The 18,776-nt window shown below is 32.9% G+C and overlaps 2 protein-coding genes and 1 long non-coding RNA gene across 6 annotated transcripts in view; 2 read left to right on the top strand and 1 right to left on the bottom strand.

Annotated features, from left to right (window-relative positions):
• The window catches only part of twisted (Protein O-mannosyl-transferase 2), a 32,023-nt gene extending 28,361 nt beyond the window's left edge, over window positions 1–3,662 (top strand). Inside the window, exons 13-15 of the mRNA XM_074171231.1 lie at window positions 2,346–2,496; window positions 2,573–2,713; window positions 2,764–3,662. Of these exons, the coding sequence (XP_074027332.1) occupies window positions 2,346–2,496; window positions 2,573–2,713; window positions 2,764–2,981 (510 nt within the window). The 3' untranslated portion in view covers window positions 2,982–3,662. The remainder of the gene's footprint in view (window positions 1–2,345; window positions 2,497–2,572; window positions 2,714–2,763) is intronic.
• Window positions 3,663–5,957: 2,295 nt separating this feature from the next.
• LOC141480787 (uncharacterized) lies at window positions 5,958–11,476 on the bottom strand. Its single transcript, XR_012464561.1, has 2 exons — window positions 11,343–11,476; window positions 5,958–7,412 (listed from the first exon to the last, which is right to left on the bottom strand). It is a non-coding gene; the product is annotated as an uncharacterized lncRNA (long non-coding RNA).
• The window catches only part of wrd (Protein phosphatase regulatory B subunit well-rounded), a 49,551-nt gene continuing 41,510 nt past the window's right edge, over window positions 10,736–18,776 (top strand). Inside the window, exons 1-4 of one of the 4 annotated variants that reach the window (XM_074171226.1) lie at window positions 10,736–11,047; window positions 11,154–11,198; window positions 11,891–11,956; window positions 12,014–12,161. In XM_074171226.1, the coding sequence (XP_074027327.1) occupies window positions 11,045–11,047; window positions 11,154–11,198; window positions 11,891–11,956; window positions 12,014–12,161 (262 nt within the window). In that variant the 5' untranslated portion in view covers window positions 10,736–11,044. Of the gene's footprint in view, window positions 11,048–11,082; window positions 11,102–11,153; window positions 11,199–11,890; window positions 11,957–12,013; window positions 12,162–18,776 lie in introns of those variants that run through there. The other 3 variants (XM_074171229.1, XM_074171228.1, XM_074171230.1) reach the window with 3 other exon arrangements.

Genomic DNA, 18,776 nt, shown 5'->3' with positions numbered 1-18,776 from the left:
TCGATAACTCGACATCCATCTCCTCTGTAGACTCGCTCCTGAACTAGATTTACAGAGAGGTCCGTTGGAGTCGTAAACTCGACATCCATCTCCTCTGTAGACTCGCTCCTGAACTAAATTTACAGGGAGGTCAGTTGAAGTCGTTAACTCGACATCTATCTCCTCTGTAGACTCGCTCCTGGATTAAATTTTACAGGAAGATCAGTTGGAGTCGTAAACTCGACATCCATCTCCTCTGTAGACTCGCTCCTGGATTAAATTTTACAGGAAGATCAGTTGGAGTCGTAAATTCGACATCCATCTCCTCTGTAGACTCGCTTCTGATCTAAGTTTACAGGAAGGTCCTCAGGGCTAGTACTAGAGTGTCACCAAGATTTAGCTAAAGCCTCAGTAGATAATAACATTATCCTGAAGTAGGTTAAAGGGCACGACAGGAGTAAAGGTAATCGCATTGCATAATCTTTAGCCAAAGAAGCGGCTGGACTAAGAATTTTGAAACCCAGTGGCACCTACGGCCTGATGACTTTGACAATTGCGGAATTAACCAAATGTTACACCCATGCTCAATCCCTGAGAAGCTGGCGCCGAAGAAATATCTGGCGATGACCAGGAAAAATCTAGGCTTAACAATAGAATTTCTGACTGGCCACCGTCAACTAAGGAAACACCTCCATAATATGGGGCTAGTGGACACACCTCTATGCAGGATGTGTGAACAGGAAGATGAGACTGTCAGGCATGTCCTATGCGAGTGCCCCGAGTTATCGTCAATAAGAGAGTGTGTGTTCGGCGAGTCTTGGCCTTTACTTGCCGATATAAAGGAGATGTCTCCAAGATACCTGTCCACTTTCCTGGAAAGGACAGGATGGACGATGACCAAGGAGAACAACTCCTCGGGAGGATGTACAATGGGTCACATGTGGCCTAAGTGCTGTGGGCTTACACTCACCCTCCCTACTCTATAGATACAGAAAGTAACTGTTCCATTCGACGCAAAAGTTGCCTTCTCTGTCAATTAAATCCTGTAGAGAAATTAATTTTATCTCTCGCCAAAATGAAAATCCTACTCGAATATCGACATTTCTTCGTTTAAAAGTTTGTAGAAACTTTGGTTTATAGGGATGGAAATTATTTTTATGCAAAATTCTTTCCACAGATTCTCTGCCACCCCCAACAATTTCGATAATAATCCCAATATTAGTGTTTTCATTATGATAATGTGGTTTCTTAAAACGATTGTTCCACGGATATATGGTGAATATTTCTAACTTGATGCCGGTGATTAAAAATACAAGCAACATCTCAATATGGCACATTCTTACCACATAAAAGATGGATTTCCACTTTGTCTTGTGTGTATAACATTATATATAAAACTTATTTGTCATTTGATTTATTAAACATAATGATTTGAGATTAATCAAAACTTGAAGTTTGTTTCAAAAGCCCACTAAGAGAAAATTTTATTTTGATTCGATCAATTATCCTATCTTCTACCACAGATGTTGCATTAGTCTTGTGTATTGTTTGAAATCAGGAAATTTTTTATCATGTTCAGTCCAAATTGCTGAAACGAAGGACTTTTGCATAGTTATGCAACTGTAGGTCATGGTTTAGTTCACAGAAAAGCATGATATTGCAGATTTGTTTGTAACTGAATTTTTTTTCCAAAAAATAATCAAACTGCATAAAAATCTATTGAAGAAAGAATTACGAATGCCCTGAGAACGAAGAGAAACTCATTTACTAAAATCTGACATATTGATGTACATTATACTGAAAGTCCGAATCTTTTTCACAAACAAATGAAGAAAGTAACTTCAAAAAATAAAAAAAAATGTAAAAAAATGGAAGTGAGTGGGTGAGAGTTCATATTTAGAAAAAAAAACATAAAATTGGAAACTGAGCAACTTTTCTTTGGATCCTTAAAAATTTTCTAGAAAAATCTGATTTTTATCAAATGCCAATGTAAATGTCAACTTTGACAGGTTCAGATGAGTCCGTGACGAATGAAAGAGGCTATTTTTCACTCCTTTCTCAAGCACACATTTCACATCTATTGTGAAATCAAATTTTGAATAAACCTATTGATGAAGAAACTTCTATATGTTGCGAACATTATGTACGACACTGTATATAATAGTATAGTTATACAGAGCGATATATAGTTTTTGATTTTCAAGTACTATGTAATTTTTGAAAAGGGTTTTAATGTTCCATCTAACGGTATACATTTATTTCTATGTATTTTCTATGTTAGTTTCGAAATGTAGTAAAATAAAATACGTTACAATATCGCAATTAGAGAATTAAGCATCTAATTTAGTGTGTATGGTTTTTTTCAGGGACAATTTTTTTCCGGGTCTCATTACAGAATATATCTCCTTGGAAATCCGATCATTTGGTGGGGCAACTTGGTATTTATTTTGGTATTTTTGATGGTGTTCATCATAAATTCCGTGAAAATGCAAAGAGGATACATCAGGTCATTGGCAGGTATAAATTGAAACACCAGATTTCCTAGTTCAATATATCAACAGCGGCTATTGAGTTTTGTCATTATTTTCCGCAGATATCCACAAGAAAAAACTAGTTGCCTGTACGTGGCTCTTTTTGGGATGGATGTTACACTATATACCATTTTGGGCTATGGGACGAGTTCTTTACTTTCACCATTATTTTCCTGCCCTACTCTTCAGTTCTATGATTACAGGTCAGCAGGAAAAATAATTTTGAATATAAAATAAAGAATGTTTTTTACAGGAATATTGATAGACTTTATGCTGATGGAAATAACAAAATCGTTTAATGAAGAAAATGCCAGACTTTTCTATCATATCATGGTAGGCCTGGTATTATCAACCATAGCTTATAGCTTTTATTTATTCGCTCCTTTGGCATATGGCATGAGTGGGCCGTCTGCTAATGAGCCCAATTCGACCATGTTTGGACTACGATGGGTAGAGAGCTGGGAGTTTTAGCTTTTACACGATTGGGAAAAACACCCTCAAAACTCAAAATAGTTTATTAAGCTAGTAATATTTAAAAACTATATATTTATTATAGCAGAATAATATTTTTATACAAGAATTATTTTTGATAAAGTTTTATATTGAGATAGAAAAATTGTACTTTTTGTTGATAACCTATTCTATCAATAACAGAGCTATGAAATCCTTCTTAGACCAAGGTGGTTGATTAGAATAAAAAATATTCAAATCTTCCTTGAAACAACAGGAAAGTTTTTTTTTCAGAAAAGCTGTCATTTTTTCACTACTTTCAAAATACATTTTCAATCTGACATCATTACAAAAAAAAAATTATTTAGAAACTTGTTTCATTGATAATATAATCAATGGTAATGTTTGTGCATTATATTACATGTTCTATTCGAAAAAACTCTTTGGAATTAGTTAACGTAAAATAAAGTTATCTTTTCATTGTGCAAAATATGGAGAAAGCGATGCAAAATTAATAGTATTTCATCAATTTTTATTTTACTCTTACCAACTGCCAGCTTACCCATTTTTCAAAAACTGATGCACCAAGCACCCTAAATCATTCGTTAAAACTATTTTTTTTTTTAATTGTGTTGTGTTATGAATGCTATATTTATAATAATGATATATTTATAATAAAAATGAATGAATTGTTTATTTGAATTGAAGGGGTTATATTTTTAGGAGTGATTAATTTTTTGGGAAAGAAAGTTTTTGGCTTTCTACTACTCCATCTTGATACAAAAAAATGTGGGAATCTTCCAAAGAAAGGAAGAAAGTAATCAATTCGAAAATAAGTAACTCTATACATGGATGTGTAGATCATGCAAAGAAGCAACTTTCAGACACAAAGTGAAAGAAAGCCCTCCTGATACAGCTACTTTCATTAAACATTGAATTACACGAAAGAAAAAAAATTCTTTTGAAACAAATACTTTTACATGAACACTGAATTATACAGAAGATACTTTTCTCTATTCAGTTTGAATTCCAAACACTCGTTATGGAATGAAATTCAGAAATCATTCACAGGAGTTCTACTTTAAATGAATGGTAATAAATTGCACTTACATGGAACACTGTCATCCTCACTGGTATACATCGATGTTTCGTCATAAGACACTTGCCTTAGGGCTCGTCAGTACCAAATTGGATAACATTATAGAAAATACACACAATTCATTCATGAATTACGATTTTTAATATCATGGAATAAGTTTGATCTACTTATGTCATCGATGACATCGTAATGACATTCATTCACCTCTTTGATTAAATCCCAGCCAAGAGGAATCTTATTTGAATTGAAGGGGTTATATTTTTTAGGAGTGATTAATTAATATAATCAAATAGGTGAATGAATGTCATTACGATTTTTAATTTATTAATTAATTGATTAATCACTCCTAAAAAATATAACCCCTTCAATTCAAATAAGATTCCTCTTGGCTGGGATTTAATCAAAGAGGTGAATGAATGTCATTACGATGTCATTGATGACATAAGCAGATCAAGCTTATTCCGTGACATTAAAAATCGTAATTCATGAATGAAGTGTGTGTATTTTCTATAATGTTATCCAATTTGGTACTGACGAGCCCTAAGGCAAGTGTCTTATGGCGAAACATCGAAGTATATCAGTGAGGATGACAGTGTTCCATGTAAGTGCACTTTATTACCATTCATTTAAAGTAGAACTCCTGTGAATGATATCTGAATTTCATTCCATAACGAATGTTTGGAATACAAACTGAGTAGAGAAAAGTATCTTCTGTATAATTTAGTGTTCATGTAAAAGTGTTCGTTTCGAAAGAATTTTTTTTCTTTCGTGTAATTCAATGTTTATATGAAAGTAGCTGTTTCAGGAGGGCTTTCTTTCAGTTTGTATCTGAAAGTTGCTTCTTTGCATGATCTACACATTCATGTATAGAGTTACTTATTTTCAAATTAATTACTTTCTTCCTTTCTTTGGAAGATTCCCCCATTTTTTTGTATCAAGTAGTAGAAAGCCAAAAACTTTCTCTCCCAAAGAATTGTTTATATTGTTAAACTGCTAAACAAATGGAGTAGTTGTTTATGTTTTTGTCATTTTTCAAGTAATGTTATATTTTTCTGTATTTCATACAACTGTCATATTTCATATACCTACGACTGTCAATATATCCATATATTAAGGGATTAAGATCAGTGACCTGATTGTCTGATATAATAACTCAATAATTCCTAAGAACCTGTTTCCGTGAACCATTGAATCAAGTAAAAATGAAACACAAAAAGCTTATTGGAAGAAATTACCCCCAATGAAAATTTCAAACGAAATGCACTCTCCGAGCAAAAGGCAAATTTGACATTACAAAAGCAACCGCTGTGGAAACCCAGATAGACATTTTTTTAAACTCCAATGAATTTTTGAATAACGCTAATTCTGTTTATTAGAAGAAATTGGAAATGAACAAAATGTTGGTCCATGAATTTACCACATAAGCTAGATCCAAATTATTCATTGGCCCAATACATTGCAGAGATATAAGTGAGGGAGTTCAGCAAAATGGTCAGTGATGCAGCCCTTGACAAGTTTGAGTACATGTCTAAAATTTCGGAATTTGCGACAAGCATGCGACAGCATTCAATAATGATAATAATAATATTTAACGTTTTTATTATTTTCACATATTAGACAATTAATGGAATGAATATTTCTCAACACATAACAGGTAAGAACCTCCTACATGGGTGATAAAACTACTATAATTTTCCACACAACCTTCACAAAGTCTCTGTAATGATCATACTTATAGATAATGTGCTTCATTAAAAAAAAACATGAAAAACGTGTTTCGGATGAAACAATAAACATAAAAGTTGAAATATTTTGCTGAAAAATTAGGTTGGATTCCTATGTGGAAGCACTGAGGACAAAGGTGGCAAATTCTACGTTTCTTCTCAAGACAGTTTAGGGTTTCATTCTAAACTGCACTATGGAGTTATTTTATGGAAAAACTCCACTCTATTAGTATTTCCAGACAGAAGAGGAATGCTCTTAGAATATTGACTAATGCATCTTCTTGGAAACATTGCAAACCTCTTCTGAACATGGTATATTACTATGTTGTCCCTGCCAATTCTGTTTATTTTCAATGTGTTACAAGTTGTCCACAAATCCTCTAATACCCTAAGGACTTGGAGTGATATTCACAAATACAACACTAGAGGCGCTCTGCAAATTCACACAACCTGCTTCAAACTTTCTGTATTAAAAAAAATACTTACGATATCAATCTGTACAACATACTTTTACAACATATATTATACACAATATTTTGTACTTTTTTCCATCTCATTCATCCATCTTTTTTTCATACCTACTCATTTTTAAACTGTTCAATTTTCAGTGTGCTGTCATTTCTCATAACTTCTATAGGAATCCCTATTTATCCTTTCGTTTTATTGACTGTCACAGATGCAATGATGTTACCTGATGTAGTAAAATAAAATATTTGTATTTGTATATTTGTCGAAGAAACGGTCATTTAGCGCGTAATTTCCAAGAGAAAAAGGTTAGAAAAAACGAAAATACATCGGAAACAAATGTAGAAAAAAGGAACTGGTTAATTTCATCTATTGCATGAGCTGTTGCGTGTATACAACCACTTCAATATATTTTGTTGAGATTGAATTGGACTGTATATTTGAATCGTGAACTTGATCGTGAAACATGAAACAAACTTCGTCAGATTTACTGATCTTGATATCTTCTGAAGATTCGCGGGCTCCCAGGAACGGAAATATCTTTGCAATCGATGATTATTAGCACAAACTTGATTGTTCAAAGTAACAGTTTCATATATAGACACCAAACTTTTAAAAAATAAGCGATTTTGTTAATATGGTGCGGCAATAAATTTTATCCTTTTAAAAAACTCTCAAAAAAGTTGAAAAAACATATTTTTAATAAAACCAAAATCAGAAGCAAATTTTCAACACGTGAGGTAATTTAACTAAATACACAAAATTCGTTATAGATAAAAATTTCAGTAATCTGTTTGAGGGCCTTCGAGTGGGCTTCCGCACATGTGACAATAATCACCAGGAATATTTTTATACTTTTCAAACCATAAACGATTCGAAGCATTTGTTCTTGACATTAGACGAATAAAATTGGATCCAAAATTCTTCCAATTTCCATAGAACATGATAATAATATAACCAGTCATTTGTGAAGATAGTGAGAGGCAAAAAGTTTTGAAAATAAATTTTATTTTCCTATGGAGAAATCATACAAAGTAAAGTATCATCTCTGGAAAGATGCCATAAAAGAACTGGATGATTTAGAAAAGGAAGGTACCTGGCAGTCAACTAAATCACCTCCAATGAAGAAGCGATTGGTTCTTTTTAAAGATAAAAGTCGCTCGGCTGAAAATATATCTTGTTACAATTTTTTCCCAAAAGCAAGGTGTTTACTACGATAAGATTTCCACACCCACATCGAATCTTATAACTATTGCTATCAACCATAAATGTGATATGCAGTTCGATATTAAAAATCCCTACTGATGGGTTATAAACTGTAAGGACCAATACTCTCAAAAAGTTAATTTATGATGTGTGGTATTTTAGACAACAGAATAATTGGACAGTGTTTCTTCAACAATACCATTAACGCTGAACGACTATTGATTTTTTTTTGGTAATGAATTATGGGAAATCATTGAACATCTTTCAGTTAGTTCATAATTCTTGGATGGTTCGAGAGCGGCTAAAAGAACATTTTCCATTACGTTGGATTGGTAGAAATAGCTCATATTAACAATGGCCTCCTCGCTCTCCTGCCATAACTCCAATGAATTTTTACTTGTGTAAATCCTACTCTTGTCAAGAGTAGGATTTACAAGTCTAGACCACGAAATCGACAAGAACTGTGAGAGAATACGGCAAGCCTGTCGTGAAATGAGTATTAAGAACTTGGGGGAGTGACCAATAATCATAAAAAAGAAAAATGTATCAGAATCAAGGGCGGGCCAATTGAGAGAGACAATATTTGTAACTGACTTCTAATATTAGCGTAATATCATTTCTTTTTGAATTTGCTTCATTAATTGTTATTTAATTGGTAAAAGCTTGGCTTAAAGGCTCTGTGCGCCCAAAGTGGAAAACTCTACTTCCATAAGAATGTAGGTTTTCACGGCTGGCGTCAATGTTTTGATTGGTTTTCCGGTTTTGCCGTGGCCTTCTAAGGTTATAATCAACAAAGGTTTCAACTGCAACTGCGGCTGTCATTTTCAGTGACATGGTCGAAATACCCTTCTTAACGTGTGCCAGATCTTTCATACATATGTTCTCTCTTCCTTTCTGTTGAAGTTCTCTTGATGTTTGTGTATTTCTATGTCTTCTAAATACATTCTGGTTGAATGATGAATCGACGTTGCTAGCCTCTCGGTATTTTCGAATAGGTTCTTGTGTTCCCCGTCGGACAGTGCATGCTCAGCGACTGCAGACTTTTCGGTCTGTCCCAATCGGCAACTCCGCTTGTCCTCGACTAGGCGGACACCAATGCTTCTTTTCGTCTGACCTATATAGACTTTACCACAGTTTCATGGAATCCTGTGAACTACCACTGATTTGAGTGGGTCTCTGCTGATCTCAGATACTCCGATATTGTCTTCGTTTGTTTGAAGACGGTGTAATTTTTTTCCTTTAGAATTTTCCCGATTCGGTTGGTGATACCTTCTATGTATGGCAGATATATAGTGCCTTGGGGTTGATATACACTGATGTTTCTCTTCTCCCTTGGACGCGTGTATTATGTTTTTCTGTCGTAGCCGTTCGCTTGAAACACAGTTTTTAGGTGTTTTATTTCGTCGTCGACGTACCTTTCTTCACATATTCGCAAAGCTCTGTTCACTAGGGTGTTGACAGTCCGTTGCTGTTTTGGATGATGGTTGGATCCATTATGAAGGTATCGATCTGTGTGTGCTTTTTTCCTGTACACCTTATGGCCTAGTTGATTATCTTCCTTGATGACTTAAACATCAATGAATGGGATTTGGAGGTTTTCTGCTTCTAATTCCATGATGAACTGGATTTTTGGATGAAAGCTATTCAGATGATTTAGGAAGTTCTGAAGTTCTTCTTTTCTATGGCTCCAAACAACGAACGCGTCTACTTTTTACTAGCTCAAGGCTGCATTATATAAAATTAACGAGCTCAATACACTACGGTATGTCCATTACAATTGTAATTTGTAATGCAAATAACTCACATTTATATACCTACAACATTCAACCGACTTTCACTGCCAAACGAAAACTGTAGGTTTTCACGGACGGTGTCTAACAAATTGTCAGAGGTTTCCAGGTTTATTAGCGGTGGTCTGCAGATTTTTATATCTGACGTTTCGTCTGCTAGGCCATGCGGCAATGGTCGAAGTGATCTACTTTTCTGTAATGCGCAAACTGAAAACGGTCCCGGTGCGTCTGTACTTATAATGGGACGAAATATCGGACGGCCGAATGCTCTTGTACCATGCTCGGTATCCATGTCTTGTTGATTTTTCAGCTCTCGTCTTAACGGTTGAAATTATTCTTATGTTTATGTATTTCTACGGCCTCTCTGAATACTCTCGGATACTACTCCCTGGTTTCATCAGGAACTTGCGTGCGTTCGAAGGCAGTGTCATAACTGTCCTCTGAGAAAGCTTGTCTGCAACTGCCCATTTATCTATTTGGAAATAGCGGCACACTAGAAAAGACCGGCAACTTTTTTTATCCTCAGTCAAACTCTTTGTGGATACGATGTAGGACGAACCACAACTACACGGTATTCGATATACTTCTAGGGATACTTAACGGTTTACTCAGCTAGCTGACCCCGGGGTTTCAATGCGTTTAGTGTGTGTGGAAAGCTTGGCTTAAGCAATTACGTTCAATTAGTAAATTTTATATGCACCCTAACAATCATCAGCTGTAAAAGTACGCTTAAAGGTAAATTCTCTTACTTGGCGGCACAAAACCTTTGAGCCAAGCTTTTTTGAATCTAACTCAACAGAGGAATAGGAAATGAAACTTGGGATTGGTAAACTGAAGGCCATATTTGAGTTTTGTAGTAAATATTCCGAATAAATCAATGGGATATTCAGTCAAACACATACACATACATAATGTTTAGTCAAACATAAAGCGGAGTTTTTTGGAAATACTACTCTGGCAACACCGATAAGTAGTTAACTGTCAACGTGAGTTATTCAGTTTTTAATAGTTTTGAATTGCATGAAAAACTCAAAATGAGAAACTATTCTACATTTGAATTTGAGTTTTTTAAAGCTCAATAAGTATATTTTTACAAGATTTTTGAATAGTGGATCAGAAACTGTCAAAATGCAATGTTGCCAATGTAATTTGATTAGGTATATTCGGCTCGACATTTACAATATGAATTCATGATTATCATTCAACCCTTTTGTTGAATGATAATAAGGGCTTTATTTTCAAACCAGGTGAAACATCGAGAAGAAAATTGGAAGTGTCTGTTTTGAAAGTGAAATAGAGAGAGAAAAAGAGACAGCAGATTTTCTCTAACTGAGTTCACCTGATATGATAATAAGGTTCCAGATAGATATCTATATTTTTTTCAACAATGTGTGGCGATTTCTCACAGTGGGATGTAGAGTTTTCATTCTACTTGAATTTCTAGAAGAAAAACAAGCATTTTTCAGAGAGTATGACAACACTGGAGATTCCCTGGTTCGTGATAGCATAGCAACAATGTCCGGAGCGGTGTGTTTTTTAACCCTTGTGTAATTATTGTCAATTTATGCATTGATAACTACTTTATTTTCGTTTTTTCACGACTTTTTTTAAAACACAATCGATTTTAATGCATAGTTATTTCCAGTAGTAATGTGTTGTGAACTATAAGAAAATTGTGGAGGACAGTAACGGAGTTTGTTACTTGATGCCGTGGCCATTCATATTTTGTCAATTTATTACAAGATTTAGGAGTGTGTGAACCTCTGCCGTACTATTACGGTACTGTGATAGTGTTAAAAAATGGTTAGTACCCATTTCTATGAACCTAAAGTGAATCCTGATTCGACTGTCAAATAGGTTAGTGTTTATCCCATCTATTGTCAATGACAGTTTTTAATTTTTTTTGCAGGACACGAAAAACAAATCCATAGGAAACGGTGGTAGTGATGCGGAGGTAGGCTATTTCTCACTGTCCAACTTTATTTCATATTAAGTTTACATTACGTTCTATTTTTAGTCCAGGAATCTGTTGGAATAATTCATGCATTTTGTGTTGAGGATTCGAGTCGTTTATGATTATTTTCAAAATAATACGTACATATTTTCACCTCAGTGTATTGTGCACGTTTTCAATTAATTTAATTTGTTACTTTCTTAAGTGAATCTAAAGTTGAAAAACATATTTTCCAAATGAAAATTTGAAACTGATTTTATTTAAAGTCAGAAACTATCTACGCATTTGATAGGGTCATAATATAGTTGTAACCTAAAACCACTTGTCAAATGCCAGTGTTGTAGTAAATACTTTTATAACCAGCTCATTTTCCTCATAATTTCATTAGTGATTTGTCAGTTTGGTTAGGGAATACAACTAACTTATCACTTTCTCAAACAACATTCTGTTGTTTTTAGTTATTATTTAATTATAGTGCACCTTTTATTACTGTTGGTCATTTGTTTTCCATTAAAGCAACGCCACCACTGCCTAATAAACATTTTGTTTGTTTTATATTTATCCTTCCATCAGTGACTTAGTCTGCCTTTGCACATTAACTGAAAAGAATTGTTAACCAGTGCAATTTGTAAATAACGATTTTAATGGGTCGTTTTTAAGAATTGCACTTTATTTTTTTTGTGATTCTTCAGAAGATAAAAATAAAAATGGCTTTGAGTGGTATCTTCCGAAGACGTAAAAAAGGAGATGAGGAATTGGTAACTTGGAAAATATCTTTCATCATTGAAAATTATATTTTCGTCAATATTTTTCAGCCTAAAACCAATTCTGTTCCTCCACAGAGCCCCCTTAACAAAGCCAAAGTGAACTCTGGGGGTGCAACCATCATGAAGAAAGAGAAGCGGCAGTCGAGGTTCAACGTAACTGAAAACCAGGAACTGGAGATGCTTCCTGTATTGAGGGGTGAGTACTGATTAATAATTTTTTTTCGTGACTTGAGTATATGAAATATTTAAAAAAAGATTCATTTATGAAGGATATCCTAAATGAGAGTCATATCATTAAATTTCATAACAAGAAATAACTTGAAAAAAGCATTCAAAAGTATTTCCGTCGGTATTTTATTCAATTTCAGATAGTTTGAAAATTGAGTGCTCAAAAAAAAAATTTTAACTACAGATGGTGTGATACGAACACATGCTCATTGGTTTGGAAGCCCAAAGTTCAACCACTGCTCTACTAAGCTTCTTAAAAACCAGTGAGACATGAATCTGTTTGAGTTTTTAACCACTTTTATTTTATTATTAGGTAGCAAACTTGTGATAAAAATACTTTTTCACTTTAAGAGTATTTGTTTTTATTTTCGTTTTTCCTTAGAATATTTTGTCAAATAAACTTGTTCAGTAATATATCTGGCCAACTATGATTGCCAACTGCTTACACGGAAGACGAAATTAGAGATCATTATTTACCCAATAAGAAACAATTCCTCTGGGGTTGCGAAATATGTTTTTATTCTTCAAAATCAAGTGATTAGAAATATATTTGATATTGTCCTAGAGATGGTTGTAGATTAGGTTTTAGAACTGCTTTCTCCAAAAGTTAAATATCAACCTCACTCTGCCACTCTCTCTCTCTCTCTCTCTCTCATAATTTCGATTTCAAAGTCGAAGCAATTTTCTTTTTGCTGGCATTAGATTTCCAATGAAATATTTTGAATTCACCACGGAAAACTCATATTACTAAAAACTTTTTATTTGTTTTTCCTCTCAAGTCATTTCTTATTCTGCTTTATTGATATTCAAAATTTTCGTAACGAGATGTAATTTTGACACCTCTCCCGACAAAACATAATAATAATAATAATATGCTTTTATTATCATAAGACATAATCTTGTAGACAAAGCTGGGTAGTACATACTTAAAAAAATTCAATACATACTAACTGAAATTGAAATAAAAATATAAATGGTGCATGGGTACAAACTATGTTAAAATGGAGAATAAAAAAGATATGTATATATAAAAAAGTAAAACTCAAGTTTATACAAGAGTAGACATAAAAAGTAATAACTTAAGAGCTCCTTAACAAGTAAAGATAAAAAATATGCGTAAGTCAGTTAAAAGCTATCGTTAAAATATTCATCCAAAGTATAATAGGGTCTATCAGATAGAAATTGCTTGACTAACTTCCTGAATTGAAAGTCATTTATTTTGGCAGATCTTATGTCCATAGACAAATGATTGTACATTTTTCCACCGTTGTAAAATTTGGAGTCTCTGGTAATGTTCTTAGTTGGCACAGTGAGTTTCAGAGTGTGTCGGCAGTTTCGGGTGTTATAATGGAAAGAGGATGCAGCAAAATTTAATATATGCTTATTCATGAAACACAGATTCCAGTATAAATAATGCAGTTATTGTTAGAATATTATGTTTTTTGAAGAAGGTTCTACAGGAGTCTCTTGGTTTAAAGTTTCCTATACACCTTATTGCCCTTTTCTGTAAAATTAGTAGACTTTTGAATAAAGTTGAACTGCATGCTCCCCGAAACAGTGTTAGTGTTTAGTGTTATTTATAGATTCCAGTGATCTGTCTTCAAAAAAAAGTTCGTCGATTGAGCATCTAAATGATAATAAATCTGTTTTAGTTAAGTTAAAAGATAAAATGTTTGAATCACACCAATCTTTAACTTTTTTCAAGTCGGCAGAGATTATTTTGTGCAACTCCCAAATGTTTTTATTATTCCAAAGTATGGTAGTGTCATCCGCAAATAAGGTGAACTTCCCAGAAATATTAAGCTTGGTGAGATCATTAATATATAATAAGAAAAGAATGGGACCTAACACAGAACCTTGTGGAACTCTTGAATTAATTTCCTTTTTTTTTGAAAGTTGAGATGTTTTGACCATTTGCGTTTGTCCCGTTAAGTAGGAATCGAACCATTTGTGACTTACTCCTCTGCATCCATAACGTTGGAGCTTTCTCAGCAGTATTTTGTGTTTAACGCAGTCTAATGCCTTTGACAGGACACAAAATACTGCAGCAGTCTTTTCACCGACATTAATCTCAGAATAAACTTTATTCAGAAATGAGAAAATAACATTGTACGTATTTTTATTATTCTGGAAGTCGAATTGATTTTCACTGATGATGTTATGCTTATTTATGAATCCAAGTAGTTGTTTTTTAACTAGTTTTTCAGTGATTTTTGCGATGGTTGGTATGAGAGATATGAAAGACATCTTGGTCAAGTGTTAGTAATTCAGTTGTATATTAAATATATTGATTACCTTAAAATCAATTGGATTACTAACCAAATGTAATATAGTAATCGTAGGAGTGGAATTTTCTAGGATGTTCGACTTTTGTTTATTTTGTGATTATAAATATTGAAAAGATAGCTTATAATTTTGTGAGTTAAATTTTGATGAGGGAATAGTCAATTAATTATTTGAAAAATCCAAAAGTTGAATGCGAATCATCTTTGAATCTGTTGAAATCTGTTAAAATCTATTTTTCCGTTAACCAGCTGTCAAAAGTAGATACATTTTCTATGAGTGCACATATGGAATGAAGTTACAACTAATTATGTCCTGTTTGGTTTTGAATTCCTTATCAATTCGTTTCTCAAATAGTGGCATGTTTGCATTATGTTAGGTCTGTTTATAATGTTTTGACTGTTGACATATCTTTCTGATTGAAGAAAGTTCATGGAACTTATTGAATTACAGTCAGATACCAAAAATATTTGAGATAAAGGGACTAATTGAATGTAAACAAACTGGAATAAGGACTAGGTACTATTTATATATGCTGCAAAGTTCAAATTCAGTTGATATTGGATTTTTGAAAAGTACGTGAGCTAGGCTGAATATTATTTTATTTTTGTTTCTATGAAGACAACTATATATATGTATAGCATATTTGAATAATTTTCTATATAATTAATGTTGGTACTTATGAATATTTAATTTCAACAGACCTGGTTAGCACTTATATCCTGAAAAGTTGCTAGAATACAAAATGAACCAAAAAGTATTTTTTAAGTATCACGAGCATAAGGTGTACTTTCTAAAATAATTGTGTAATATACTGCCGACCTCCTGGATAACTCAAAATTAATTCATGAATTGATTCTTTCAAACAAATAGCTATTTAGAAATCTTTTCAAGACAACTGTTTGAAAACAGAAACACTTTGATGGATGAAAACACATTAATAGAGTCATGACAAATTTACTTCAAACATGGGGCTGTAATAAGTAAGACTTGTTAACTTATCTGATATGATCTCTATAACATTTTTGAGCCTTCAAATGGTGGAGGAAGGTTCTTTCATTTCATATGATCGAGGAAGGTTCTTTCATTTGATATGACCATGAAAGTAAGTTTTAATTTATTTTGATATAGCCTATTGAAATTCACTGAAGATCATTACTGCGTTTTGGAAAACTCATGATGAAAATGATGATCCTATTGTCCCTTATTTTCGAGAAATTCAGTACATATGAATAAAGTCTTCATCATCCAAAAGAAAATAAGTAGATGTATGGCTGGTGTAGCTCGTGGAACTTCTTTCAGAAACATCTTCAAACAACTCTCAATTTTAACAATCCCTTCAATTTACATTCTTCTGATTATCATCAATGTCAAAAAAGAAGAAAATGAAAGGCACTTTTTTTAAATATAAGTTCAAGATCATCATTCAGCAAATTCTGTGTATCATTCAGGTTTTCTTTAGGAAAACTAATTAATAACTGCGTATCATCGGCATATGCCTGAACATTGCAAGCGGTTATGGATTTTAGAATATCAGCGGTATAGATAATGAAAAATAGTGGACCGAGAATACTTCCTTGTGGTACTCCCGCTTTAATATATATATATATATATATATATATATATATATATATATATATATATATATATATATATATATATATCTATATATATATATATATATCTATATATATATATATATATATGATGTGTTGTTCTTCCGGGTGTTCATCCGTTGGGTACTATTCGATAGTCGACGTTTCGCCATCATCTCAGATGGCATTATCAAGACGAGTTACTGCTTCGCTTCGAGAGGTGTATATATATATATATATAAACTATATATATATATATATATATATATATAGTTTATATAGTTTAAAAAACTAAAACACACGCTTTTAAAGAACATCGAACTAAAAAGTTAAAAATATCTTCTTTAAATAAGCTTAAAATAATAAGGAACGAAAAAAACTAGTATTATTGTGAAGAAAGTGTGGGCTCTTTGTGCCATATTTTTTAAATATCAAGCGCCCGTCGCTTTTTTCACAATGATACTAATATTTTTCGTTGCTTATTATTTTAATCTTATTAAAAAAATATATTTTTAACTTTTTAGTTCGATGTTCTTTAAAAGCGTGTTTTTTAGTTTTTTAAACTGTATATTAATCTTATGTATTTTACGCATATTCTATAATGTTGAGCTTGTGTGATTGGTAGAACAAATCAATAATTTTGAATTATTGATTTGAACTTCGCCTTTGATTTCAGCCCTAGGATTATAATAATTTTCCAAATGTTAAAAATCTATATGTATCCTAGATTGACCAGAATAAAGATACATCATTATTATTATTTTTAAAGGAGATTAGTTAGTCTCTACCAGCAGGAAGGAAATGAAATGTAATTAATTATAAATATTAAATGTACTCAGAAAAAAAATTGTAAAGAATTCAAGTCAATCTTCACGAAGCATTTCGTCTCTATCAACACCAATTTTTCGATGCTCGACGCGTTCGATCCGATATGTATAATTGCGTTAATAAATCGCATTAGGTGACATAACAATTGATGGCGATGTCCGAAAATAACTATAACGATCCAAGGTCAGTAATAAAGACGAGGTACCTTATGTTTTCTTATCAAGTTTCTGATCATTTTGAATAATTTATTCCATAAAATCGATTTGGTTATTAGGCAAACATACCCGACCGACATTCTCATGTAAGTGAACTTTTTTATACGAGGTATAACAGAAACTCTGTTCAAATTCAAATAATAGGTTCAATAATTATAATTCTTACTGATCAAAGGTTTTTTTGATATATTTGATTCTTTACTAGTAGCGATTTCCAACCAAAACCCATAATATTGTAAAAATTTCAAATAGATATCTTGTTTCTTTTGATAGATATATTGATTGGGAACCACAGACGGACGGAACAGACAGAGAGACCACAGAATTGTCAAAAAGGTCGTGAAATGAAAAAGAAAAGTAGGAGAATATAGAAGATGATCATGAAAGAATTGATCTCTTATTTGAGGATATTTGAATAATTAATCACGTATTTAAGAATAATGAAGGAATAAAGCGGGTTTAAAAGAATAATACCTCTGCTTGTACACTTGTAGGTACAAGCAAAATTGTTTGAGATATTTACTCACTACGTATAATGATTAAATTGGGAGAAGAAGTAGAATGTCACCCACGCTCACCAGATTTGTTTGATATATTTTTGCGTTTCGTACAATATCTTCATTATATAGTATTGTATTATTGTATGACAGCAGGTGAGATATGAGCATTTAGAAAACTAATAAGGCAAACCTGCGAAATAATCACGAAACCTATTTCATCATTTTCATCTATGGATTATTTTGAAGAATACTTTTTCATTGATACGCTGAGATATTTGTCAACGTGTACCGATATGGTTGTAGTAAAAAAAGTTCATAGCTAGGAATAATTGAAATTATAAAAAATTATTATTTTTTCAAATTTGACTGTCTTGGTTGCCAAATTATTCATAGTCTAATCGAAAATATACAGCATACGCAACATACAGTTGATTGATAGTTTACCTTTTCTGTTCCCTATTACCTGGTAGCCGTGAATTGATATAAGTAATTGCGCTCGTCTGCTAACCACTTGATATACAGGGCGTTCCAACGAAAACTTGCCCCCCTCCCTGTAAGTCAGAAACGGACGTGTAATCGAAAATTTCAAAGAACACGTCAATTTTCATTTCTAGGGGGACTAATTCTGATATGGAAATCGTATCCGAAACTTCACCCCCCTACGATCATCAACTACTCCCTCTATTTTTTCAATGGTATGGGGGGTCGGGTGATACATCATTTGAAAGGTCTTTTGTTTCTCTATTACTTTTGTCATTTTGTTCGCACGTTTGTGCTGTCCACAGTGATGTGAACTGTCAGGAATATACCTGTAAGTGCTTGTTTCTTTTCTGAATATATCGTATTCTAACCCTCCATCTTTGCTCCTCATTACCAAAACGTCAAGAAATGGTAGTTGTCCCTTATTTTCTACTTCATACGTGAATTTTATTGATGGACATCTATTATTTAAAAAGGAAACAAAGTCCTCGATATTCGATTTTTTGGTATCGAATACCGCGAAAATATCATCCACATACCTTAGCCGAATCCTAGGAAAATACTTTGACTTTTCTTTAGTTTCCATTTCGAAGCGAAGTGTGACCTCCTTCTGTTGACAGATTAATTTGAAATTTGAAACACACATTTAGTTATGATGACAATACAATTTACTGAATTGTGT

Source organism: Leptinotarsa decemlineata, unplaced genomic scaffold, assembly GCF_025532065.1.
Source record: "Leptinotarsa decemlineata unplaced genomic scaffold, Ldec_3_MD MMD2_tig00000010_RagTag_RagTag, whole genome shotgun sequence".
Classification (NCBI taxonomy): domain Eukaryota; kingdom Metazoa; phylum Arthropoda; class Insecta; order Coleoptera; family Chrysomelidae; genus Leptinotarsa; species Leptinotarsa decemlineata.
Note: the sequence above shows the minus strand (reverse complement) of the source record. Positions and strands in the feature narration are given on the sequence as shown.